This window comes from Haliaeetus albicilla, chromosome 5 (assembly GCF_947461875.1).
Source record: "Haliaeetus albicilla chromosome 5, bHalAlb1.1, whole genome shotgun sequence".
NCBI classification, from domain to species: Eukaryota; Metazoa; Chordata; class Aves; order Accipitriformes; family Accipitridae; genus Haliaeetus; species Haliaeetus albicilla.
In genome coordinates, this window is record NC_091487.1 from 49657117 (window position 1) to 49683147 (window position 26031).

The 26031-nt window shown below is 47.4% G+C and overlaps 1 protein-coding gene and 1 long non-coding RNA gene across 3 annotated transcripts in view; both read right to left on the bottom strand.

The window, feature by feature from the left end:
• The window catches only part of LDLRAD3 (low density lipoprotein receptor class A domain containing 3), a 123740-nt gene extending 119751 nt beyond the window's left edge, over positions 1 to 3989 (bottom strand). For both annotated transcript variants that reach the window (XM_069784698.1, XM_069784697.1), the window contains exon 1: positions 3867 to 3989. In XM_069784698.1, the coding sequence (XP_069640799.1) occupies positions 3867 to 3900 (34 nt within the window). In that variant the 5' untranslated portion in view covers positions 3901 to 3989. The remainder of the gene's footprint in view (positions 1 to 3866) is intronic.
• Positions 3990 to 4771: 782 nt separating this feature from the next.
• The window catches only part of LOC138685541 (uncharacterized), a 53476-nt gene continuing 32216 nt past the window's right edge, over positions 4772 to 26031 (bottom strand). Inside the window, exons 5-7 of the long non-coding RNA XR_011324848.1 lie at positions 14846 to 14995; positions 9946 to 10119; positions 4772 to 8639 (exon numbers count right to left, since the gene is read on the bottom strand). This is a non-coding gene — a long non-coding RNA (uncharacterized lncRNA). The remainder of the gene's footprint in view (positions 8640 to 9945; positions 10120 to 14845; positions 14996 to 26031) is intronic.

Below are 26031 nucleotides of genomic sequence, written 5' to 3' on the forward strand. Positions count from 1 at the left end.
AAACCCACAAAATCATCAGCAGCTTACTTCAGTCCCTGCATCAAAAATGTACTTGCAAGAGTAAAGTCTGACAACAGTCTCAAACATCAATTGTCCAATAACCAGAAACTGATCTGAGAGAACCCGTCTGTGGGCGCTGGCTCCTGCGAGAAATCCCAAACATTCTACCCAGCATGGATGTGGAGCTTTGCACTAAGATTAGTACTTCGTGTCTGCTCTCATCATGACCACTGGCAGACTTACGTCTTCAGCAAACATCCAATGCTTGTTGTGTATCACCAATTTCTTATTGACTTGCTAAAGCTACTACAAGAATCCTTGTCCTTCTCTAACACACTGACGTGCTACACGAGCCCGCAGCTGGTTTGTGTACTGAGAGAGACAAACACTGGCTATGGAGCACTAGACCCAGTTTAAGAGGTTTTTAAGAGGATTGCATCAAAAATACAAAATAGATCTACTGTATACACAAGACAGACATGAGTCTCCAAATAGAGAGTGGTTTTCTTGCTCTCTCTACTTATACAGCAGTAGAGCAGAACGGTATTCAGCAGTGCTCTTCCCATGCAGTATGTAGAAGTTTTCAGGAAAAGAAATTCTACTAAAAGCAATACCTCTGAACGTCAGTACAAACGAAGACCCGCGTAAGGAAAATACTAGATATTTCCTTAGTAGAATATGGAATTTTTAAGCTAACAGATATTACACAAAGCAGATTTATGTGGTAACATTACTCTTCAAGCAGCACCTACCCCTGCTTGATTTTGGGTATGTTCTGGGTTTTTTTCAAGCTTCTGAGATGTAGTCGCAAATTGTGATGAAAGCACGTGTCTGGCCCTGCATGTTTATGCTGTCTATGGAATAGAGTCCCGATTCCAGCAGTATTAGACCAAAAGACTGGAGGAAACAAGACACAAAAGCCTCCCCTTAATACAGAGCAAGTTGAGTGTATTTTAAGAGGTATAATATCTATACTACATATTTGGCTCATGCATCAGAAAGGTCCTTACACTGAACTGTGACATCTTGGGGACCATACCCAGGAATTCCAGCCGTGCACTGCATTCTGACTTTCCAGCCAGTTGAAGACTGACATTTTTAAGACCTACTTCACAGCTAAACCAGGAAGGTTTGTAGTTGTCAGAAAAAAAGTAATCTTCCTTTTCTGCTCACTTTGTAATCACACTTTTTAAAAGGAGTTCATTTAGCTAAACATTTGTGACTCCTGCCATCATTTGTCTCCTTAATGGACAACATACAGGCTGAAGAAAAAAATTACATAAATCTATGTTCAAAACATATTGAGTAGATTTAGGTTTCTTTAAATAAAAAAAATTTTGTCACGAAGACACAGCAGAGTGGTAGTCAGGATTAGAGAGACTTCGTTTTTCTTTTAGGGACTGTTTACATTTTATTGGTTTATTCAGCCATAACGTACTTGCAATTCTCTGAAGCAATCCTTTCCTAAACTTAGTGTAACTGTGTGTAGCTCAGCTTGTATTACTTAAAGTAATACAAACCGTGGAAGAAGATAAACACAGATGTCTGTTATCTAACAAGCAAACCCTCTTCTACGGTAACTTAACCTGATAGCGTTGTTACAGTCTAAGCTGGTAAGCAGAATCCTTGCAGGACCTAACCTACATCCAGGAACTCCTGGGCTGACACTGAGCCAGAGTCAGGCGCTGGGAACTGGGTCAGACCACGGCACACGCAGGGCAGCAGGAGGGGATCAGAGCTGAGCGCGACCTGCTTATACTGGCAAAAGCACAGAGACATGAAAGAGACTGGGTGTGCATGTGTGTGCACACACCTGAGAGCTTGATGAGACTTGAAATGAGGCGGGGACTGGAAAAGGAAAGCAAGGGAATCAGGGAGCTCCTGTGTGGGAAACAGAGGTTAAAGCTTCAGATCAATAGTCTCTTTCTGATCAACTACCAGTTGCAGTTACAAACTGAAATTAAACCAGCCCAGTATAAGTTCACGCTATATATCATAACAAGATAAAAACTTTCCCATGCAGACAAGGTCTTTCAGGATCAAAAGCACTATTTGATCCAACGGTAATATTAAGAATAAAGATGCAAATTTGCCTTGCAAATCTGCACTGACACAATCCAAGTCAACAGTTACTTCTGCACGCTAACAGAACAACTGTTTAGACAGAGGCACTACACAGTGTTTATTTTCTGTTAACTGAAATTGATCCCCAGGGTTTCAAGGTTTCCCATCCGTACCTAAAAAGGACTCAATAGGAAAAGAAGTATTTTCAGGAGTTATCAGAACCAAAATTCAAAACAGAGTGAAGGCCAGGCAGAGACAAACTAATTTTCCCTGTGGGAAGCTTGCAGGGGTGCCAAAATACACAGAGGAAGCAACATTTAAAAAACAAATCCCCAAAGACCCCATACTTTATTCTTCAAAAGAAAAACAGAACACATTTAAAAAAAATAAAAAAGTTTCCGAAAGCTCTTTGAATCTGCCCCAAAGTAAGCCAGAGCCTCTGGTTAAATAACTGCAGGGTAACTGTTGCGCAAGAATGGCAGTTTGCAGTCGAAAAGCTGAAGTACTAACTTCCACATGAGAAACAGGTCTTCTTGGTTGCTGCCCCCAGGCCAAGGTGGAGCAGGAACATGGCCTGTGGGTGGCTGGGAAACCTTCACATGTAGAGATCAGTATCTTGTAGCATGGAACCCTCCGTGTTAATCCAAGGGTGATACTACAAGCAAATATATTCAACACATGGAAACGCATACCTTGCTACGAATAACGAGGTGACATTTTGGCAACGTTAGTGTAGTAAAATAAAAATTAATAAGGAAGAAGGCAACACGATCCAGATAAACAAACATGAGCTTTGCCCGAAGCTTTCCAAAAAAGGAACTTCTGAAATAGTTTTGCAGAGACACCCGAACCTATACAAGACTTACGAGCGTCACAGCTGAAGTTTGCGGTTATGTAATTTCAAAACAGTGCAAGTCCTACTACGCTTCTCCTCCTTCCTACCCAAACTCGAAACAAACTTTTGTCACAGAAAGCTGTGAAATCTGTCAGTTCTTCATGACAAATACTATTTGGGAAAAAAAAAAAAAAAGAGATCGAACTCGATAATCGGAGTTCTACCCACTGCGTGTCATCACTTCATCGCCAAGGCGCAATTCGGAAACAGACGCAGCAGCACGCAGCCGGGCTACTCACACCGCCTGGAAAAGCGCCCGCTCAGATCATGTTGCAGAAATAATTCACACCTGCAGCAAAGCTGCACAGAACATCACCAGCTCCCCGACTTTGACAGACACGTGCCGACCGCGGGGGGGGGGGGGCGGGGAAGAGAGACCCCCTGCAAAGACGAGCGCGACCAAAAAGCAGGCAGCCCCCCCTCCGCACCCCAGCCAAGCCCCACTCGGGCGCACGGAGCCCGCCGCGGCCCCGCCAGCCCGGCCCGGGGAGAGGCCTCGGGAGGGAGAAGGGGCCCGGCGGCGGCGGCGGCTTCGGCGGCCGGCTCCCCCTCCCCGTCCCCGCTGCCCCCGCCGGCCGCCTCGCCTCACGCCGGCCCCCCAGGCGGCGGGACCACCCCGCGCACGCCGCCAGCGGCGGGAGGGAGGGAGGGGACGGGGACGCGCGCACGCCCCCCGCCGCGGGCACGGCATCCCGGCCCGGCCCGGCCAAGCCGTCCGCGGGGCCGGCGGAGGAGAGGAGCCGAGGGGAGCGGAGGCCGGCGGCGGCGGCGTCCCCGGCCCGGCCCGGCCCAGCAAGGAGCGGCCGAGGGGAGGCAGCGAGGCCCCGGCGCCCTACCTCCGCCGAGCCGAGCACGCCCCCTCGCTCCACGGGGCAGCGCCCGCAGCTCGCTCGGCCCGCTCACTCACCCGCCGAGCCCAGCAGCAGCCACAGCAGCCACATGGCCGCTCCGCCGAACTCGGGCTCCGCTCCGCCGCTCCGGCCCTCGACCGAGCCTGCGGCCGCGGGCAGCGGCGACGAGGGCGGGCTGGGGGCGGGGCCGGCCACGGGGCGGGGCCGGCCTCCGCCCCGCCCCGCCCCGCCCCGCCCGCCGGGCCGTCGTGCCCACCCGCCGCCGCCGCCGCCGCCGGCGGCCCGGGCCGGGCTGTGGGGTGGCACGGCTCCGCTTCGGCCCGGCCGAACCGCCGAGAGCCGCCGCCCCTTCCTCAGACGGGCTGCCCGCCAGACGGCCGCAGCCGGGCTCGGGGCCTCGTCACGCAACGGGCCGCCCCTCCGCTGGGCGTGCGGCAGCAGGCGGGAGCCCTTCGGCGAGGCCGGGAAGAGTTGGGGTCCCAGCTGCGCCCCCGCGGGAGGGCTCGCACCCTCAGGAGGGGCCCAGACGCCCGCCCTGCCCCCTCCGCCGTGAGGAGGGGGGACGTTGCTCTCGAACAGGCTCCCTCGCCGTCTGCTGAGGCACCGTCCTCCCCGCTTCGTTCCCCGACTGGAAGACACGGGGCATCTGCGTCACGGCCAGTCCGTGGGAGCTATAGCCCGTGGGATTTAGCACCCTGGTAAAGCTCTGGGAAACGTGAATTGCCTTCTCGGTCGCGGGGTCCAATCCTCGTCCCACTTGGCTTCAGTGGGGGGAGGAGCGGGCCTCGTTTCAAGGAGCGTTATTTTCCAGTATGCCATGGCCAGGGCTGAAGAAACCCACGTTAGCGCGTGAGCCGTTCTGCTTTTATGGGGAAATCGCTGCCCGTTCGTTACCTTTTGGTTGTAAAGTATTCCCCTGTGTGTGTGTCAAGTACGTAAGTAGATCTACCCGTGTACAGAATAAAGTTTAACTCTCTAAAAAGCTTGCAGCACGCACTTAATAGCTGAAGAGGAAGGCTTAGCGCAGAAGGTATTTTAGCTAAGAATTAAAGCCAGTTTGTAACACTAAAAAGCTGCCAAATGATTTCTAAAACTGTGCTCAGCTAATCTGCGCAAAAATACGGTCTCAAGCAGAATTCTTACAATTCATGTTCAATACAGTCAGGAGAGCTTGAGGAGATTTATTGATAAGGATTTAATGTCATTTGGAAGGATGAAATTAATTTTTTACTTAAAATAAGGCTTTTATTTCAGTATCTAGAGTTAGCTTCTGTTAGTTCTTCAGCAGTATTTTAACCCCTGATAGCTAATTCCCATGTGGACGTCAGCTTGGAAACTAGTTTCCAGAAGGGGGTTGAGATGGAGGAGCAGTTTCTGACCCCTGAGGGATGTGGCTGTGGGAATTTCCTCCGCCTGCCAGGACACCAATCCCCCGCCGCTGCCCTTCCTGCCTGGGCTCCCAGTGTGTCGACCCAGTGTGACCCATCTCACCAGTCAGCGGGCTCCAGCCAACTCGCCCTGACTCCAGGCAGCAACAGGGATTAAGAGGCAAGGCAAGGTGGATGGTGCCTTCTCGGCAGTTACCAAAAAGCAAGATCTAGTTCGCTAAAACATGAAGTGGGAAGCTCGGTTTCTTAGTCAGCACAGGATAAAGGGTCCAGCGCGATTCCTCGTTACCTGGTGGGTGTTGGATTACGTGGTTAAAAGCGTAATCCCTGTAAACACAAAGATGCAGGGAGAACAAAGGCGGAGAAATGTCAGTAATCTCATCAGGGAAAACGGAGCACGCAACACTGGCTGCTCCCAAGCACATCAAGGAGGACTGATTACACCTTGTTACCTGGTGTGAAGCCTGCCAAGATAAGTCAACCAAGAAACTGTCTCCCAGACAGATGCCTTGCAAACTAAAGGTGGTTATTGCCTAAGGTATAGGACACATTAAGGGATGCAATGGGAGCAGCATTTTGGGACTGCGCAAGACTTACTACACAATGTTTAGGGCAAAGACCAAAGGAGGCGAGAGGGAAGGTTTGAGGTGGATGAGGAGGAAAAAACATGGGAAAATAAAGGGAAAAGGGGATGAAAGGGGCTGGCCAAGTATAGCTGAGCCCTGTGTTTGATCACCACAGCCTATCCTATATTCTAGTTAAATCCTGTTTCTAGCTATCTTACGCGTAGGTGCACTGTCGATTCTGAGTGGGTATGTGTGAACAGTAGCAAACTTCAAACTAGACTAGCCAGCAAACAAGAGGTCTGAGTGTCTGTAACTGAGTGGGACTGCAGACCTCAGGTCAAAAATATGCATTCTTATTCACTTTACCCTCGTATGACCTGCCTTCATATCACCGGGGTAGATTTCTGGTTTTGTACCTGGAAGCAAGATGTGATCTGAGCTCTGTTGCAGAGTTTGTGTGGCCTTGAGCAAGTAGCTTTTGTCAGCCCATGCTTTGACTCTTGATGAAACTACAGGCCATCTACACCACAAAGATATTGCAAGGATAAGTAAATAATTTCAGGTTGCTCAGAACGTGGCTAGATTCTGAATGGCTACCAGTAATGCAGGGTACCAGCCGATGATCCGAACAAAGAATATACTCTGAAAAAAAGGTTCTTTTCTTGCTTCTATTAGCTTCATAGTAAATTATGCTGGAGGAATGAAGAGCTGTGCTTGGCCTTGATCTTGGCAGGATCCATTACGAGAAAGTGACTTATTCTAGCTTTGTGCACTTTGACTAAGGGCTAGAAAGGGAAATTTTCTTCAGAGCCAAGCTTGTCAGAGAAGGCTCATTTGTATTAGCACAGTTGCTACTAGCCAAAGTTTCTGGCACTTCCTTCACTACTCTAAAAGATGTGGGATTTTGCTGCTGGATTTTAACTCCAAATGCAGTTTCACCTCCTGCCCTATCTTGAAATGAAATCATCAATATCCTCTAATTTTTAAACATCCCAATCTCCTAACATCAAACAGCGTTTAATAAAACTGCATATGATGGCAACGTCCACGCGGCTCACGTAGTTGCGCTCTTCCACAGGAAGGTTGCACGTGGCTTCAGGGAAGCTGAAGTAGGGACGGCTGTAATAGAAGTACTAAGGAGGTTGGGGATGCCCTGCGTGAGTACTCTCTTGTGTGGGCGCTGAATTAGGTGCAAGAGACACGCGGTCTTTGTCTCCATCCACATCACAGCTGTATTCTGTCCTGCTTAGGAATTTCTTTGTAGCAAATCTGTGAATAAATCAGGGGCTCTTTCAGCAAACTGCATGTCAAAGTTTGGGTGTCTGATGACAGTACAAGAATAGGTGTGAGGATATCTGGCTTTGGCATAAAGTTCTCTCTCCGTGTTACCGTGCTGCCAAAGGGCAGGCATTTAATCTTTGTAATGCAAAGCTGCCACCAGGATTGTGGGATTTAACCCCTTTTTGGTTACATATTCTTTTGAGATGCCCAGATGAAAGATAGCCAATAACATAAAGGGTTTCCTATGAAAAAAATTATCCAGATGTTCATTGAAACTCATCTCTGCCAATTATTAACCTAAGGAGTGCTCTTTTGAGATTATTGTAGATGTCAGAGTGTCTGCAACTCATATTGGCAGACCTGCCAGTTCTTTCTCTGGGGGACAAAGGATTATTCGTAAGGACATCGCAGAGGATCTGCATCTCCAAGAGAACCTGACCTCTCTAGGCAGTACCAGTGCTCACCACGTTGTAAGCTGAAGCTCAGGTTTTTCATTTCTCGTATCTAACCAGCTCAGTATGCAACTCACATTGAATTTCCCAATCATTATTATAAGCTAGAAGTTGATTTTTTTGGGGGAGTTCATACTGGTTTGAGGCAAAAGTGCAAAATGCAATAATGTCTCTAGATGCAATCTAAATTTGCTGGCTTCAATCTGGAAATAGTGCTCTGAAAAAAATTTAATTCTAGTCATTTATATGTGTCATGCCCAGTGACAGGATTGATGATGATGAAAAGTCAGGACTGTGTTAATTAAGGATAAAAATTTGTAATAATATATTGCAATGTTTTGTATATGACTGAACTGCCACTTAGCAAGCCAGGGAGTTTGGAGCTGTGCTTAGCAACAGCTTTTTGATGGATTCAAAATAATAATAATCCAATTTTTACTATATTGCAGCAAAATGATGAATGTAGATCCAAATACATTTATAAATTTGTCATCATCATTAACATCTATCAAGTTAAACAGGTATATTAGCATATCAGCCTATATCCATCTATCCATTAGAATTCATCTCCATTATGGCTTTGCAACGTTTTGATCTTTAGCTCTTCATCAAGCTTGAAGCAATCCTGACTCTTGGAACATTATTCTCTTTAGAAAACAGAGTCAGAGATCAGTTTTCAAAGGAGGAGTCATAATAAGCATTCAGATTCCCTCGTATCACTCGTATGTTTCTCTCATAACAAGTAAAGGGTTATTAGCTGTATGCATTGATGTGGTCCTCATCACTGTGCCAGTTGAAAACATAAGGATCAAATCAAAAGTAAGGAACAGTTCTCAGACATGTGCAATTACATTGGCAGCTTTCTCAAAAAGGCAAATTGGAAATGGAGCTCAAAGAGTGAGCGAGACAAGGCTCCCCCAACCCCTGCATACCGTGGGCTCCAGAGCCTGCAGCGACAGAAAGCACTTGGGCAAACTAATGCACTTTTCCCTCAGCTCCAGAAGTGCCAGGCTTGGATTCAGGCATCTGCTCAGCTGCCGTGACCTGCCTCCGTGCTCCCCAGAGCTCGCTCCTCAGCCGCCCGAGGCACGCAGATGGTTAATGCTAGGACTGGTCTCTGCAGATTCGAGCTACTCTATGTTCTGGGTGCAAAAAGGGTTTTAATGAGCATCCTGAAAGAGTGTGTTATGACGGACTCAATCTGGGATGTTCTGCTTCTACAAATTAAGCTAGCTTAAGTGTTAAATCCTCTTCCTCCTCTTCTGCCAGGCTGTGGGCTCAGCACGTTAGAAAATGCGCAGAAACTCCTTGTTCTACAACAGCCGCTGGCTTTTCTGTCCTACTGATATGGAAGAGGAAGGCCCTGAAGCTCTGGCCCATTCATTTTCTGCTTTTTCTTTGCACAGTCTGCAAAGACCCCCCTGGCTGCGCAGCTCCCATTTGGGCTGAGCTGCGGCTCTAACGGCATTCTCTGCTTGGGACTCAGAAACCAGAGATGGAAAAGGTTTGCGAGGTCCATTTGTCCATACCCTGGGTGACGTGGGACTGTTCTCCAAAGTAAATCCTTACGTCCCCTGCCTTGGTGCCTCTCACTGACCTGAGGTGAAGGGACTGCCACGCTGTGCTCCAGGAGACCACCCCACACTCCGAGAGCGTGTTTAGACCCTTGTCCGCTCTTTCTGGCCCATCACTGCTTCACTTCCTCCATCTACCCCTATCTACCCTTCACTTGTGATTTTGGGACTGGGGGCAAAAATCCTTCTCCTCCTCTTTTTTGTGCTACAGGCATAACCTTAGGTTTCACAATTTCAGTCCTGTCCTGCCCTTCCTTAGCACAAACTGCATCAGTGGTGGTGCGTGATTGCTCTACTGTTAGTGCAGTGGGATGCACTTGGTTTTGAGCTCTCCCCTACTGCCAAAGCTGTGGTAGGAGGCTGTAATGCCACAGCGGTAGCCAAATGTCCTAGGGCATAGCCTGACAACAGGGCAAGGGGTTTAGCTCATCGCTTTGCCCACCGCGACGGCAGCTTGCAAGTATTAGTGGGTGACGCCTACGTTTTCCCCGATAACACAAAAAGTGCAGAATGCCAACCCTGTGTTGTATCGCTCAGGTGGCACGCAGCTACGCTAGCAGATTCAATTGCAAAATAAAAGCACTTTCCAAAAAATTGCATCCTTTCCATTTTACATATTTATAAATGTACATATAAATTAGGCAGTTCTACAGTTACAGTTCTCTAGCTACAAAGCCAGACAGAGTCCTTGTTTGCAAGCTCCTCACCCTCCACCCCTCACTCACTCAGGTCACGGTTTTATTATACTTGACCTTCTGAGTACTTCTGTTTTCTGGAGGGACTCATTAGAAATCCATTGTGCTTGCAGGTGTTTTTTTTTTTAATTAAAAGAGTAATTTTGTTTCTTTGATGTGAGTTTTATTCATTACCTAACACGTCAATATTTTCAGCTAATGATTTCAAAATAAGTAATCATAGACAGCATGTAGAACAGCAAGATGATTACGTTGTCCCCGGGTCTTCCGATCACCTCCTGGACAGTTAGCATATCAATACTTTCCATTAATGTAATGGGCAGTGTGTGAAATTTCCAGGCTGCTTCCAGAATCTAAAGTAGATGAAGACAAGAAAACAGAGAGGATTATTTGGCAGTAAAGTAGACAATCAATAAATGAATGCCCAGATCAATACATATCCCCTAGTAGGATCACAGCGGTTTAGCTCCAGCTGTCCCTTAAAGAGATTCTAACAAATAAATAACAGAAGTCAAATTGATATGTCTCGATGATGAAAATCTGCTGTAATTCGCAGGAAAATGCCATAAAACTACATTACGCGTGTAAATCCTCAGCTAAAGTAAAATATTACACCACCTATGGTGTCTATGCCACCTGAAGGTCTGAAAGTTTAACTCATGCCTTTGGTTTAACACCTATTTTAAAAGTAGAGTGCCTCTCTTTTGCTCCAGGTCATTAAAAAAACACATCATGAAAGCCTCCTTTTATGTGCATATGTGGGAATTTATTTTTTAATATATTTTCACCAAATATTTGGTGCTATCTCACACTGATGCCTTTGTATACAGGGTAGAGGAAATGTAACAAGAAGCAGGCAAGTCGTTAAAAATACAAGGTGGGAGGGAATGGAGTAGCCAGGATCCTAAAACCTTCACAGGAAAATAAGACCTAAGCTAAAACTGAATTTTCTGAGTGCCAGATCTTAAATTAATTCTTTTGGAATTGAACCCTGAGGTGCTTAATCAGACACCTTTAAAAATGGTCTTGACCACAAAAGGACTTTGTGATTAGGTAAGAGGTGAAGAAAGGAACCCATCTTATCTCTTCTAAGCCCTCCTGAAATGCAAGGCAACAAGATGTCAGGAGAAGATAATCTATATGGTATTTGCAGTTCCTAACTGGAAACTCGGCTGGTACTTGTAAAACTGTGAATTAAGTCATTTTGTGTTTGCTAACAAGGGTAAATTGAATGCTTGCTTACATTAAAATGTTTGTTTAAAATGTTATATTTTTAAATGGTAATCTGGAATTTGGAGTTTGTCCAAAATTTACTCTTTTCAATGACTAATGTTCCTCAAGCTGTTCCAGGATAAAGTCCTCCTAGAAAGCACTTCCAGGGTTCATCTGACTTTTTAAACCTCTGCTTCAGTATGAGCTAAATCCCCAGAAATGCCTGTTTCTCTCCATCAAATGACAAAGAAGCCCAAAATGTCTGGCTGTAGTGGAAACAACCGCACTGGAAATGTCTGGAGCTAAGAGATGAATCCCCCCCCGCCGGTGTGACAGCTCATACATTTACAGTCAGACACCGGACTGGCTGTGCCTGGTGTGAAGCGTGTCCTCTTTACGGCTCCAGTGCCAGCACCCTGCGAGCTGGAGCCCTCCTGGGGCAAGTGAGGGTGCTCAAACTGGGGCTCGGATCCCTTCTCCCCCCCAAGGTGCAACCGTCAGTAGTGAGTGCGGCGAGAAGTTTGCACCCTGGGAAGCAGAGGAGGCTCAGTAGACATTTATGACCCCCACAGGAACTTGTCCAGGTTTCTCTAGCTTTCAGAAGTGTGAAGAACTTGCTGGTTATTGCAAGGACCTCTTAATGACGTGTCATTTGGGGTGCATGGGGAAAAGGGAAAAGGTCGGTGTTTGCAGCATTGTTAGTGCAGTGGCTCTGGTAGTCCTGATTTGAGGAATGCGCATCTCCCAGTTCCGTGCCACAACTTCTGAACACTTGGAAGCTTCCTAACCAAGAAATGTGCTGGCTAAACCATGTTTAATATATAAGATCACAGCACAAGCTTGTATGACCAGAGGTATGATGCAGGGGCCAGAAATACTGCATCTGTATTTCCTAGTGCCAAACAGAGGAAGAGAAGCAACAGCTGAATGAATCTGGCCCACCAGCTCAGTTGTCTCAGCTGGACTGCACCCAGTATAGACATAGATATAGTATGGGCTTAGAGAAGGGATATGCTTCACATACCTTCTTAGTATTTGCTATTCGTTTATTTGTGATCAATGCAGGGAGTTGGAAGGGAATAAGACCCCGGGTTTTAACATGGAGTTGTTCTTATTTTACGCAAGAGAGCAATGGCGTATTGAAACGCTCGCTTTGATGGGTTCCCTGGTCTGCAGGGAGTGCTCAGTAAAAGCTTTCTGCTATGTCTGGATCGACATAACTGGGATTGTTGGTCCCACATGAATTGAGCCAGGAAGCACTGCAGTACAGAGACGGTCCAGATAGGAAAGCAAATGTCACTGACAGGCAAGATCTAATTTCAGCGTTAGGCTAACGATGTGAGTGATGCTGAGCCAGTAGGAAATTATTATGGCCTAGATTAGATTACACATGCAATGTCAGAAGAGCCCTTCTCCACCCCTGCATGCATCCCTGCCCTTCCCTACCACGGTCCAGAGAGCAGCCAGCCCCTTGCCTCTCTTCCATCACACTTTTGTTAATACAGGTAGGTTAGAAAGCTGTGTAAGCAATTACAAGCTCCATAATAATGTTCTATCAGCCACCTTCCCTCACCCTGTCCTGAAATCTCATTAAACAAAAAAAAAAAAAAAAGGAAAACCTGTCTGTATGGAAATCCAAAGTGACCTCTCTTATGCATGCATTGGTATTTGTTTCACCTGCCAGAAGCACAAAGGGCTTTTCAGGTCCAGAGGCTGCTGGGAGCGTCAGCACGGCCAACAGCAAAATGAATGACTGTGCCACAAACCAGAATGGAAATCCAAATCCCAGCAGCTCCAGTGGCACCTGAATCGCGCCAGCCAGCAGATCCCTCTGGCGCAGCATTGGCTGGCATGTCTCCCTCGGCAAAAAACTCTCCTTCTCGTTTGCTGTCCAACGAAAGGAGCAGGTTTGGGTTACAGTACAGGACAGCTCACGTTTGTGAAATGTTCTTTCCTGTCTGACTGCCCAGGAGATAAGCCATCTTTGCCCATACTCCAGCTGGAGTTAACAGAGCACTGTGCAAAGCCGCACATCCACACATGGTGGGACACCAAGATGAAGCTGGTGTCGCATGGCAAGGTATCAGGTGAAGGACTATCCAGCTGACTTCGAGAGACAAAGTACAGCCTTCACGGCTGTAGGGAAACACCACAGAATCACTACTAGATAAGCTATTTCTCTCATGTAGGCTTACAGTCCAACCTCAGCACAAGCTAAGTCTGAGCAAAAGGTACCAGTTTAACAGTAGGTGTAGGAGCAGATACAGAAGAAAGCAGCAGTGATCCCTGTTTCTTTGCCTGTGGCTGCACAACCCCTTGTGCAGAAAGTGAAGATCCTGCACGAGGGAAGGTTTGGGTTTCCCCACTCAGCAGTGGGTACTCAGAAACCCAGGAACCAGCCTGCATCAGCTCAGGTGGATCCGAAGCAGCTCTGGTGACCGGAGTGGCTCACAGGCGTGCCTCAGAGTTGAACTGAAAACAAAAGATAGTTTTCACTGGCTTGGAATTTCATACAGAACCAGTGCAAATTTGGATCTGAAGACAAAATGTCCCCAAAGTCCAATGCGTTCATTTTTTAGAAGCTGGTGCTAATGCCCATGAAATAGCTTCATTACTGTTTGTATTATGCTTACAGTTTTGCATGACATGTTGCACCAATACTTAGCATGGGCTCATCCTGCACTTACATGGCCACCGGGTTGATTGATCTGAGTTATTTAGTAACAGCTGAGTGTTTATTTATTCAGTGTATTGTTAGAAGCCTCTTAAGGTTGACTAGAGCAGTGTATAGGCATTCCTTTGTGTTCCCTTGTAAAAATTTAGTGATATAAACAGGGAGCGCTCCCCTGAGCTTGCAGACGTTAGCAGAAGTCAGGCCCTAGCACAGTTGTTTGAAATGCTGGCAGGTGGACTTGCTGGGATGGCAGGAAAATGGGATTTATCTTTATTAACCCTCTTTTCAAAGCTTTATTTTTGAGTCAGTCAATTCTTTCCAAGTTTGACCTTATTAATGGCTAAATAGTGACTAGCACTGAGATGTAGCAAGTCAGAGGAAGCTAGCCTGAAACCAGCTGAGAGGTGTCATTTAAAAGATAGCTGTCCATACTCTAATTTCTCCACGAGACAAAAGCTCCAGCTCAGGAACACATTCGAGTATAAGTTGCTGTCCTACACAGTCAGTCAAGACTGTAAAGTGTAGGAAATGGATGAGTAAAGAAAAATAAAATCAGGAGAATACTATGGCAAGCAGAGTAGGAGACTCTAAAAGAGCAAAACAAGTTGTAAAAGTATTTTCTTCAAGAGTGAAAGGGATCCTAGCAATAGCATTAGTCCACCATGACAAATTTTCTGTCTCCCTCACTAAGGCAGGAGGACACAATTTTATTCTGTTCTGTACAGAAGAAGAAGGAGTTAGTTAATGAATTGATGCCACATCAGGTCTGTTAAGATACTGTATAGCAAATGGTAAGTAAAATGAAGCCAGGCGACGCCAATGCTGAGAAGCAGCTATTAACATCAGGCAATCTAAAATCACCAGGTCAAGACAACTTCTATCTGGCATGTTATTACAGACTGTTACCTTGCATCAATCCTGTCCCAAAGAAAAGATAAAGAGTTAAACCAATGCTTAGGGTCTGCCCTATTGTTCTGAAGCAGGAGCTAGAGTTTCCAAATCACCCGTACCAGAGATGTATGGCCTAAATGCAAAGACTTACCAGAGACACTTAAGAGCTTCCAAGAAATCCTTCCAGGAGAGGGATACTCTCAAAAGATTGCAACACTACATTAACAAAATTCTTTTCTGCAGCACGTAGGATTGAACAAACTTCTTCTGCTATGATACTGCTTTTCACCCTTAACTCTTACATCCTCCACCTCCCTTTTGGTAGCGATATCAGAGCATTCTTCATGGCATCTGTGATTCATATTTAACAGATTGTCTTCATGAGTGCCGTTGTAGGGAATCACTGGGGACTATCCCTACAGGAAACATCAGAGAAGTGCAAAAGCAGGCACCTGGAAAAAAAAACCAAGCAGCGTATTAAAAAGAGAGAACACATCTTTGAATTTAACCTGCATCCAGAAGAGAGAACGGGGACTTACACCGGGAATGGGAAAACAATTTCACACTGTAGGACTAGCCCAGAAAGTCTTTGCCTTGGCAGACTATTGGTGTGCTGGCATCCATTCCCAGCGTGAGTTATATTAGTTGACCAAGAGGATATCCTATTCCATTCATTTTCCCTTTCATGAGCCAACAGCTAATCCTAGCATTTCTCTGCGATCGTTTCCCCTCTATTCTTCACCTCTTTGGATGATAGTTTCCTGATGCGCAAGCCCTGTGCTCAGCCCAGGGAAGATGTTGCCCACGACTGTGACCTCTGTACAACGCTGCTATAACAAATGTGTTTGTGAGTGTGGTGCAGCATCTGGCTAGTTGCCTTTGGTGATGAGACGGCCTCTCTGCTTTTGGGGAGGCAGACAGCTGCCTTCCCACTGCAGCCGAACGATGTTCAGTGTGAGGTCTCAGATGGCCAAAGCCTACAAACGTGGCAGAGACCGGTCCCTCCCTGGGGAAGGAAAGGGACCACTGGGCACAGTCTCTGGGAAGCCCCCAGACTCTAGTTTTGCTAGCCCGGGCTAAGTATGTGCCTCTAGTACCCGTTCAGGGCTTTCTCCCCTAGAGCTGGACGACCAAAGGGGTTTCCAGCAGAGAAACCTGGGCTGGTGCCTGCTGGTAGTTTGCCAGGGCTTCGTGTCACACTGGGGGCCCATCAGATTGGACTTGTCTTGCTTTGACCTGGATTTCACAGATGAGAAGCTCCATCCCAGTCCCCCAGGCCGCCCCATCCACGCCATGGTTGGCAGTGCCGAGCAGCCTGGCACGTCTTAGCTGGATGCAGTACTGTGCTTATACATAAAAAATGATGTAACGTGGGGTGGCTGCTCCCAAGCAGAACAGCCTCATGGCCCCGCTGCCTGCCCCTGGCACTGCTGGCGCCCACTGACAACACGTCACGGGAGCAATGAAATGCTCCTGTCCGTGCCTGGGCCGTCTGAGGCTTTGTCTTCCGAGGCGGCGTACCCTGGGGAGAGGGGAAGGGTGGATGGAGAGGGAGCGGGGAGCGGGGTGGTCCCCCGAGTCCTGCCGAGCCCGTGGCAGCATCACCCCAGTGGGCAGGGAGGAGAAGCTGGCTTCATCTCACGGGACTTCGTACCCTTCTCAGCTTGACATGCCTACGTATGAAGCGCTGCTGGTCCAATGTAACAGGCATTATATTATTATAAGCATTTATCTCAGGCATCCAGCACCTAGACACTATAATTAGAGAGCAGTTAAGGTCAGACGAGTGATTAGTTAACAGTAGTTCTCTGACTCGGCTTACATGCCGTGTTCATCTTCATTCAAAATGATTTAGTTTGCTGACAGTCATATAATTTCCTGCTAGGTAATCCTGAACATGTGAGTGTGTGGCCAGGACATCTCTCCCCAAATTACCAGAAGCTGAATGCTGAGTTACTGTCTTCCAGGAGAGCGTTTCCCCTGGCCTGCCAGCGCTGAGCTCGGTGTCTCCGTCCTCTCCCGTGCTATCCTGTGCCTGCATGCACACGCAGCCTTTTGTGCAGCTCCTAAAGCTCTGCTAATCAATCCAGTCAATGGGAAGAACTTACATTGTCCTGCTAATTTAACACATTTTTATTCTGCGTGCATTTCGCTTTGACTCACAGATGCGTATTTATTTGACAGGCCTCATCCTTGAGCGGGAATTTAGGATTCATTTATGTGGACTGAAACGTGCGAAGTTATACATGAGAAGACAGGATGAGGGTGATCCGGATTGCCCAAGCCCAGCCTCCTGCACAAGCATCAGTCATTTTCAATGTCAGACTGAGGATTTTACATTTGTTTTGACTACATTAGGAGAACAATGTCTCTTTATGCCAGTACTCTACTAGTAAAAATAAATGCCCATAGCAGGGAGGAAAAATATTGTCCTTGATTTCATATCCCACGCAAGGTAATAATTTTCTTTTCATCGTAATGCTCTTGTTTCTTTGTATCATCTCCTTCCTTTTTTCCTATTAGCCTTTTCCAGTAAACAACAGGGTGCTTGCAAGGTTAGCAGAGATTTAATTTTTTTTTTACTTTATGGTGAAGGGCACATCAGCACATTAACTTACCAGATATGTACGTATCTGTAGCTGCCTAGAACGCCGCCCCAACAGCAGGCAGCCCAGCATGCTCCCTGGCAAAGGCACTGCCCTCCAGCATGCAGGAGAAACACTCCAAAAAGCTATCATCGCCTAAGCCAGCTCACGCCATTAGAAAGAAACTTAACATGGAATACTTGGATCATTACATGACTAACACTTCCACTTTTAAAAAATCTGGCCAAAAGCTACTCCCAAAAATCACGTTAAAATATAGTTAGAATACCAAATACATTTATAGAGCTGTGTTTGCTTTTTCTCTCTCTCATTGCACTGTCCTGCCTTTCTCTCACGTGGTAAGTTTATCATCTGCTGGTGGCATCAGGTGTGTATCAAAGGCACCTCTGCTCTGCGGACATATCTCCGGGGGACGAGCTGGGGCCCTGCAGACAGCTACAGGGAACCACCGCAGAAAAGTCATTGTGTCCACACTCAACCACACTCATTTGGAGAGGACAGTCATCCCTCTAGCCAGAGGAAAGCAATCACAACAGCTAAATTACAGGACTTCAAAGCTTTCACTGCATTGTAAATCCCGAGCACAGCAGCTGCCGGGTATTGTCCTGGTGAGCAAAACTGATCAGTCTCATTTAATCATGTCACACTTCATTTGTGCCACAAGTGTCAGGAAGCTGGTCAAAACAAGGTTAACGGGCTACAGTGCGTCACAGGCCGATAATCAGATTAAGCAGGCAGTTGCCCAGTTACTGGCCATGATTATATTCACCCTACGCTATTGCTTTTAACTATTTGTGACTGGGTTGCCAATCTGGTGTTGCAGGCAGGAAGGACAAGGCTAAGAACCCAGGGGAAAGTAGTTATTGCTGGAGATTAAAACGTGTTCCTGCGAGGTGCAAAATAAAAACTGACAAGAAAGATATAGAGGTATTTGCATTTTCACATACTCTGTTTTTTAATGTTGTGAGGGACCTTTAGTATGGGGACAATAATTTTTAAACTCTCTTTATACACACATATATTTACCTCAGCAGCAACCCATTAAGTAATCTATTAAAAATAAAACTGGGGAAAATGAATGGGGCCTTTTCCTAGTATTTTATAGGTCATAATAAACCAGGACCTTTCCTTCGACACTTTCTTGATTATTCAACTTGAAATGCATTTTTCACAGCTCTCAGATTTCATTGCTTCATCACCATCTCAGTGGGGACAGAGCATAAACTGTACGGTCTCAGTGCAGCTCCAGGTCAGGTTACAAGTCTGTGGGGTCCTACAGACTAAGTACGCAAAGAGAGTGATGTCATTTCAGAAGAGACACAGGTCAGCACGTGCTAGTGTCCCCAGCTGCCTGGCATTAGCCTGACTGCTGGGACTTGATGCGGAGTTGCCATGGGAAATAGCAATGTAAGAAAAACAAAGATTAAAAAGACCTCAATGTTTTAAAACCTGCGTGATAAAGACACAAACTCTCCTCCTCACCCTCCCTTCAGTGGTTAGGGGGGAAGCCTGCGAGGAGCTTCGGGACTTTGCTGAAGACAGTGGAGCGAGCGCGGCCAGGGGGACGTGGCGCGGGGTGGCGATGCCCCTCTCACGACCTGCCTCCTGGCAGCTGTTGTGCTCCTCCCTTGCTGTTTCTTACAGGGATGAAGCAGAGAGGCGCGAGAATTGGAGCTGGCCACCCACCTTACATCATGAAGTTCCTCCCTTTTGCCAAAATGTTGATTTAAAGGAGAGTAAAAACGGTCCCAAGTTTGCACAGAAAGATATAATTAATGAAAAGGTATCAGATAATGAAATTGTTTTGTTATTTTGGGAGCCTGACCTTTCCTACACTGCATTTCATGTTCTCTGGCTTGGCATGTGTTCCTCTGTAAAGTTAGACATCTGTTTCTCTTCTGTGACTCAGTTGTACTGTCTGTAAAGCGTATTTGATCCTATTACGATATGAAGCTTTCCTAGGCAAACAATTAAAGCAACTCTGAGATTCCCAAACAAACCCCTGATTTTCATTCAAGCACAGCTTTGCCAGCAGGTAGAGCTCCTCCAGTTCAGGGTCTCTGCCTCATGAAATTAAAGCATTTAACACAAATAAGAAGAAGTACTCCTCTACACACTTTCCTCGGCTGGTGGAACGCAGACCCAGAACAAAGGACAGAGCCCAGCCAAGCACGATGCTGAAATGCTTGGAGAAACCAGCAGCGTGGGCTTTGCGCCCTGGCCAGCGAGTGGCAGGTTTGCTCTCAGCCTTGCCCAAGGCGGGGGCCATTAAACCGGTGAGGCAAGAAAGACGGAAATTATCCTAAGAGCAGAAGAATCAGAACCTCCTGAACTCAGGCTTATTCGAAACAGCCGCAGCTGCTGGAGCGTACACTCCTGGGTGAAGTCAGGCCATAGGCACTTTGCATTTCGAGGCTGTCAGCACATCCTTCGCTGTCACGTCCCCTCAGCCCTCCATCTGGCATACACCTGGGTCTTGCTCCTGGCTCTTGGCAGCGCAGATGCCTGAATACAGAAGAAGCCTTCCTTCAGCGGGTTCGGAGAGGATGACAAATTGATTTCTCCCCTGACTTCCCAGTCGGAGCACCCCTTAATCCACTTCAGGCAAAACTACCTGGCTTAGTTTAAATAACGTAAGTGGAGGCTGTGAGTTATTCTGGTCGGTTTTGCCCGGGGCAGGACTGGGAGTGCTCACATGAACCAGTTTTCCAGAAGACCCGACGGACGGTGGTGGCTATAGCTGGAGGAGGAGGTACCACCTCTGGCTGGCACAGCTGGATCGGGGGTAGGACTTGTGGCCACAGCCCTCTGACTGGCAGGAGAAAAACTTTTTCTTTTCCCTTTCTAATACAGAAGGTAGGTTTTGTCCCTGGAGGTGTGTGGGAGAGGCCCAGCAAATCTGCACAGCGAAGCACAGTCTCAGTGCAATGGTTGTTTTAACATGGAGTCGGAGCAAAAGGAAATACAGCTGAATGAGAGACACTCACTGAGCTTCAGTGTTGGCCAGGGAGGGTGGTACAGGCTTGTGGGGATAGTCTAGGGAGAAAGCCGATAATGGGAAAGCTTGCAAAATCCAAACTTAATCTCTTGCGCTGCAGAGAACTAATCCTCACGCTTGACATTAATCTTTTCAATGGAGATATAACGCCCTTATCTTCCATGTTGCTCATTGAGCCAGAAAGTAGGGCCAATGGTCTTTATAGCTGGATACAGAGCTGCAGAAATCCTTACACTGACATTGTCTTTCTGCTGGCTCTTCTTAAGATTTCAGTATGGGCTGGGCTCTCTTTGATGACAGCCCACCTCTGCTCTTTTTTAAGAAACATACCCAGGACCCATAGTCCTGATACAGCCCCTTCTCTTGAAATAAGAAATCTCTCTTTGCCCAGCAAGAAAGAGGCCCTTGGCAAGCAGGAGTGTAACAACCCGCCACCCATGGCACCCCACTGGAAGATCTCCAGACTTGGAGCCGGCTGGCAGTGGGAATGGCTCTGGCCTCCTCTGTGGTCTTGTACGTGGCATCACCTGGAGGGTCCTCGTAGTTTGGGTTTGCTGTCACAAGATCAGTAGTTGTGTTGCAAATGATGGCAGCCCGATTAGGCTGGAGACAAAAGCCTTGTTGTCCTCACTGAGCAGAGGCCATACAGCTTGCCCTACATGCAGCGCTCAAGACAAAGCCCACTGAATTTTCCAGTCTTCTGGACCGGGCCTATAAGTTCACCCACCTCTACCTCTTTCCGACCTACAAGCATTTCTGGAAATTTTCGATTTCTCCCTTTTCGCCCCCTTACTTCTGTTTTTGTTCTTACTTTTGTTTCTTTAAAGAGAGAGGCTCTAAGTGAATACAACACATTGCACAAGGCCTTGCACTAACCAGGGCTTTGAGGCAGGGATATTTAGATGCTCACCCACATCTCCATAAGCTGCAAGATAATATATTGGCTTCTATGGAATCAGGAAATGTTGAACTTCACTGTTTTAGATAAAACTCAAAGGATATGATCCTTCATTCAGCAGCAGCCATGCTGTGGCAGAGCAGCCCAGCCTGTCCAGAGTCTAAAAGCAAACTGTGGAACAAATTGGGATGTATATGTTCTAATATGCATTAATTGCAACTAGAATTAGACCTCCTTGGACTGCCAAAACTATAAACACAGTCAAAATCTTCAGGGTTTCCAGATAACGCTAGGATTTGTGAATAACAGAGAAATGGGCAGTAGCAAGGGAAGTAATCGAAGCTCCTATATATCATATTGATTAAAACACAAGGACTGCCCTTCAAGGAGGAACTTTGCATCAGGAGGGAGATATATTGGCTGCTCTCGTAAGCTCCTTCCAGTTTTGCCAGCAGCGATTCAGGACGTATGACTATGTTGTCATAGATAAAAACAAATCTTCGTTTTCAGTCTCTCTGCAGTAAAGAAAGAGCCCAGGAAGGATACACGTCTTAATTAACCCCTCAGGAACATAAGACAAAAGCAAATAACAAACAGAATACCGCACAGATGGAAAGCATTTTGACAATGAATCCTTTGAAGTCAGATGATTTTTTTGTTTTCATACAAAGGAAAAATTCACCTCTGTCTGGCAGCCTAGCAAAAGGTCATGCAACACCGGAGCCCTGCAAGAGTTCAATTTCAAAGACCCAAATGAGGCGCTGCGAGGATTTCACCTACCCACTGTTGCTCTTCTGTTGGCAGGAATTCCAGCTGTGCGTGGGTTGCCGCTTCGCTGCACAGGATGCAGGAGCAGGAGTGAAGTATGACAGGTTGACACCACTATTTCCTCTGAGCAACAGATGCCCGCATTTGACGCTGGTTGGATCTTTTGCTTAAACAGTGAGAGCAAATGAGCCTACTTAAAGTTTGTACAAGCAGGTTGCGTGTTGCCCTTCGGCTATACACAAACATTCGGCAAGCACAATTAAAGCAAGAAGAAAACAAAATGGTTTTTTTCCTTTGCAGCCCAAGCACAGGACACCTATGCAGCGGGGCGAAAAGCAGAGGCCAACACAGATGAGAGACGTTCTGCTTTTTCCTGAGACACCTTACACTTGTCACTAGTGCAGGAACCTGGAGCCCGAGCAGATCCTAGCAGGCTCCAAAACGTCAAAAGTTTGTCCCACGTATTTCATGGAAACAGAATTTTCTTCCAAGGTATTTTCTAGCTGATTTTCTATAGAACAGAAAGAAAAGCCCTTTTCTTGGTGAGGAGATTACTTGGCCTCACAAGAGCTCATCTGTTCGCAGTGCTTCTCAGCTCACATCACATCAGCGACTTATCCTTCGATACCTAAGCAGAACTCAGGGGCCAAGAGAGCTGCCAGGGTCACACAGGGAGCCTGAGGCTGAGTCGGAAAGGTGATTTTGCTCAAATAAACCCCAGGCAGGCAGCCACTCCAGCTGTTTTCTTCCCCCACCACAGAAACAACAGCAGTACCTGTGCAGGGAGGCCACCACAGTGGGTTTCCCCCCCAGTTAGATGGAGTTGAGTGCATGTTGTACTCAATAATGCAATTGTGCCTTTCACACTGCCTTCAACACACATTGGAAATAACCCCCAGGAAGATGAGACTTTGCTCCCAACTAGCAAAGTCTCTTTTTTCAGGTGGAAAAAGACACAGAGGAAAATGGCATTACTTCAGGCAGTTGAGCAGGAGTTGGCAATTGGGCAGGGATGCAAGATGCATCTAAACCAAATCTTTAACTTCATTTTTGAAGGTTCCTTGGCTGGAGATGTTCCTTGTCTCCAGCAAGCTTCTCCCAGCACCCCAAGGACGCAGCACGCACTGGGCATGCAGTCACTGAGGGCAGGAGCAGATGGGGACATGCGGATCCCTTGTTGCATAGTGCGTCCTCAGCAAATACTGGGTGGGCACACTGATGTGGCTGCGCTTTCTGGGCTAGCACAACTTTTAAAATCTCCACTCCCGCTACTTTCTACCTCATATCCTTGACTGGTCAGCCTGTAAATCTGAAGGGATATTTTGCAAATCCTTACGACCACCTTTCACCAACCCACTGTGGACTAAGTGATATTTTATGGGAGATTCATCTAACAGCTAATCATCTTTCAAATGCTGATAGTGGCAAAGGTTTCCCTGCAGGTCTTTCCTAACACATCATCACCTCACTCTTCTTTCTAACAGGACTACCTCCAGAGGCTATGGTGCTCTAGTTATGTGCCCTCTGCAAAAACAGCGAGGAGAAATTTATGGTCCTCCTATTTGGAAGCAAAGGTGTCAAAACAGAGTAAAAACCTAGAGCCAGACTGTGATTTTAGTGAGACAAATGGAAGCACTGAGGGACTCCTGTAAGGAAAAGGGAACTGCTACCGTGTTACTGGAGAAAAGAATCCAGCCCAAAGAGGGGAAAGACGGGCCAGATGGCACGCCGTGCTGGTTTGCTAGCTTGCGCTACAGCGTCTCTGCCTTCTGCAAACCTCAGCGGCCACGTGGAGTTGTGAGCTGCACCATAGGAACCCTCCAGATTTCAGCACGGTCTTTGTTTAAATCGCCTTCAAGTGTTAATTGTGAGAGGTGCCAAATACCCAGAACTCTATTTAAAGCCACTGAGCATAGGGACACAGGGCCCCCAAAAGCGACTGTTCACCCATGGAAAGCCTCAGCCGTGCCCCTGAGCAGTCACGGTCAGGGAGATGGCAGCACTCACCCACTGTGCCAGAAAGTCACTGTCCTCAACCTGGGCACAGTCGGTGGCAAGGGGGACACAAACGATGGGAATTGGGTTTATAACCAATTTACTGTCTATAACAAGCTGTTGTCCAGTAGGAATGACTTTGGATCACTACTAGTTTTCAGTTTTCCTTGACACAGTGACCTAAGAGATGAAGTCTCCAGTGTGTTCTCAAACTCCTTCAAAACAGCAGTTTCCTGAAAATGTCTTGTTGCATTGCCTCTGGTGCAGTATTACCTTTTTTCTGTTTGTTTTATTTAGTTTCGTTGCTATACCTTTGACCCTTGAGCTTGCTGCCCTGTGGTCAGCGGGGACCTGCCTTTTTCATGTTTTCACAGCACAGTGACTCAGGGATGACAAACACTGGAAATAAATGATGGATCAACCCACTCTTTCACTGCCCAGAACTTGAACTTTGGAGAGTGCCGGGGGAGTGCTAGCAGCCAGGGCAGCACCAGGGGCACGAGGGGGACACACAGCAGAACCTGGCAAAGTGTTCAGGATCCCCGCAAAGCAGCGCAGGATTGGATGTACGCTTGGCCAGCCGTGTCCTGCATTGTGTTAGCAAACCCAGTATTGCCAAGAAGTGGCAGCCGGGAGGCAGAGGTAAGGTTCTCTCCACAAAAGCCACCCCATTCATGCCAGACTCGAGAAACTCCATGCTTGCACACTAAATCCTTCCTGATTTCCCCCAGAGCATCCGCCTTCTCCTCTGCTCCAGCTCCTGAGGATTTACACACACCCACGCACTCTCTCACTGGCGACGCTTGGGCTGAGAGGCTTCCAATCTCGCCTCGTCAAGGTCACTTGGTCACGAACGAGTTCGCTGGGGCCGTGGCCATTGGGAAGTGCCTGCCAAGGGATCTCACCGTTGTCTCACTCACAGAGGAAACGCAGCCGTTGGGGATGAGCTGACACCAGGAGTTTTCCTTGTCGCCGGCTTCTTGGGGAACGGGCTGGTGAGAGGCGGCAGGACGTGGCTCAACATGCAGGTGTCTCACAACCTGCCGGCCAGAGAGCGCACCCGAAACAGAGCGGCCCGGGAGCTCAGGATGGGAACACGCGCAGTGCACGCAATTTACTTTCCAGCCCGCTGCGCTGCTTTGCTTTCTCTACTGATGTTTTCATTCAGATGGCAGCAATACAAAGGGGAATAAGGTCAGCACGCACTTGCAAATAAGAGTGATTCTGAGCAGCTGTCCCAGAATTGATCGGAATGGACTGAATATTAAGGAGCCAAGATGCAGCCCAGCCTCAGGGCCTGAAGAATGTGTATGCACATACACACAGATACAGACTACCTTCTCCTTTCCCCTTTCCTCCTCCCCTTCCTGGAGCTGTCTCCAGAGCCTCCCTTGCCAAAACCACTCATAGAGGAAGCAATGCCTTTCTCCTGCTTCACCATAATTTTAGGGTGGCTATCTGCCATGAAAGCAGCTGTGTCCCAAGTGAGGTGTAAAACAGAGGACCACCACTGATCATTAAGTTCCCAGGACACATTTCCACTAGGGGTGTTCTTAATTTTTGCTTCTGGACCAAAATTTTCTCCATCACACTACTGCTGCAGACTTTCTTGGGAAGACACTTCCCTTTCTGTCCTGAAGCTCCACCTCCCCAGTATGCCCAATAAGTGCCAACATGCCTATTGAGGAATCTGGTACCTGTTGGAAAGGAATCAAACCTCCTTTGAATCAGACAACAGAAAACCAGGTTTTCTGGAAAGGAAAATTCCCATTCACACAACTAGGAAGCAAACTGCAGTTATCTTGAACTCCTTGGACAGTGGAGAGACCTGCCAGGGTCACCTTAGGCATTAGGAGCCTGGGATCGAGCAGCCTCAAAGTAGGTGGCCAACTGCCCTGGGGCCTGCTGGTGTCCCTGCAGGCTGAAGACTCTGCTGCCACTTTGTTGCTGGCTTCTTTGCATCACTGAAGGTAATTAACAGCAAGCACAGTGTTGAAATGCTTTCTGCATTGGCATATGGTCACCGTAAGCAATCCAGACCTGTGAGCTCACCTCGCACTGCCAGCGGAGCCATGAGCTAACAGCAAGAGCTTTCACTGATGCCAGTCCTGTTCTGGTTCAACGCAGCAATGCTGCTTCCCCATGAAGCTCCCAAGAGCCGCTGTCTCATCTGATTTCCATTCCTTTATCCTGTTGCTGAATGAGGCACTTGAAGCCAACAAA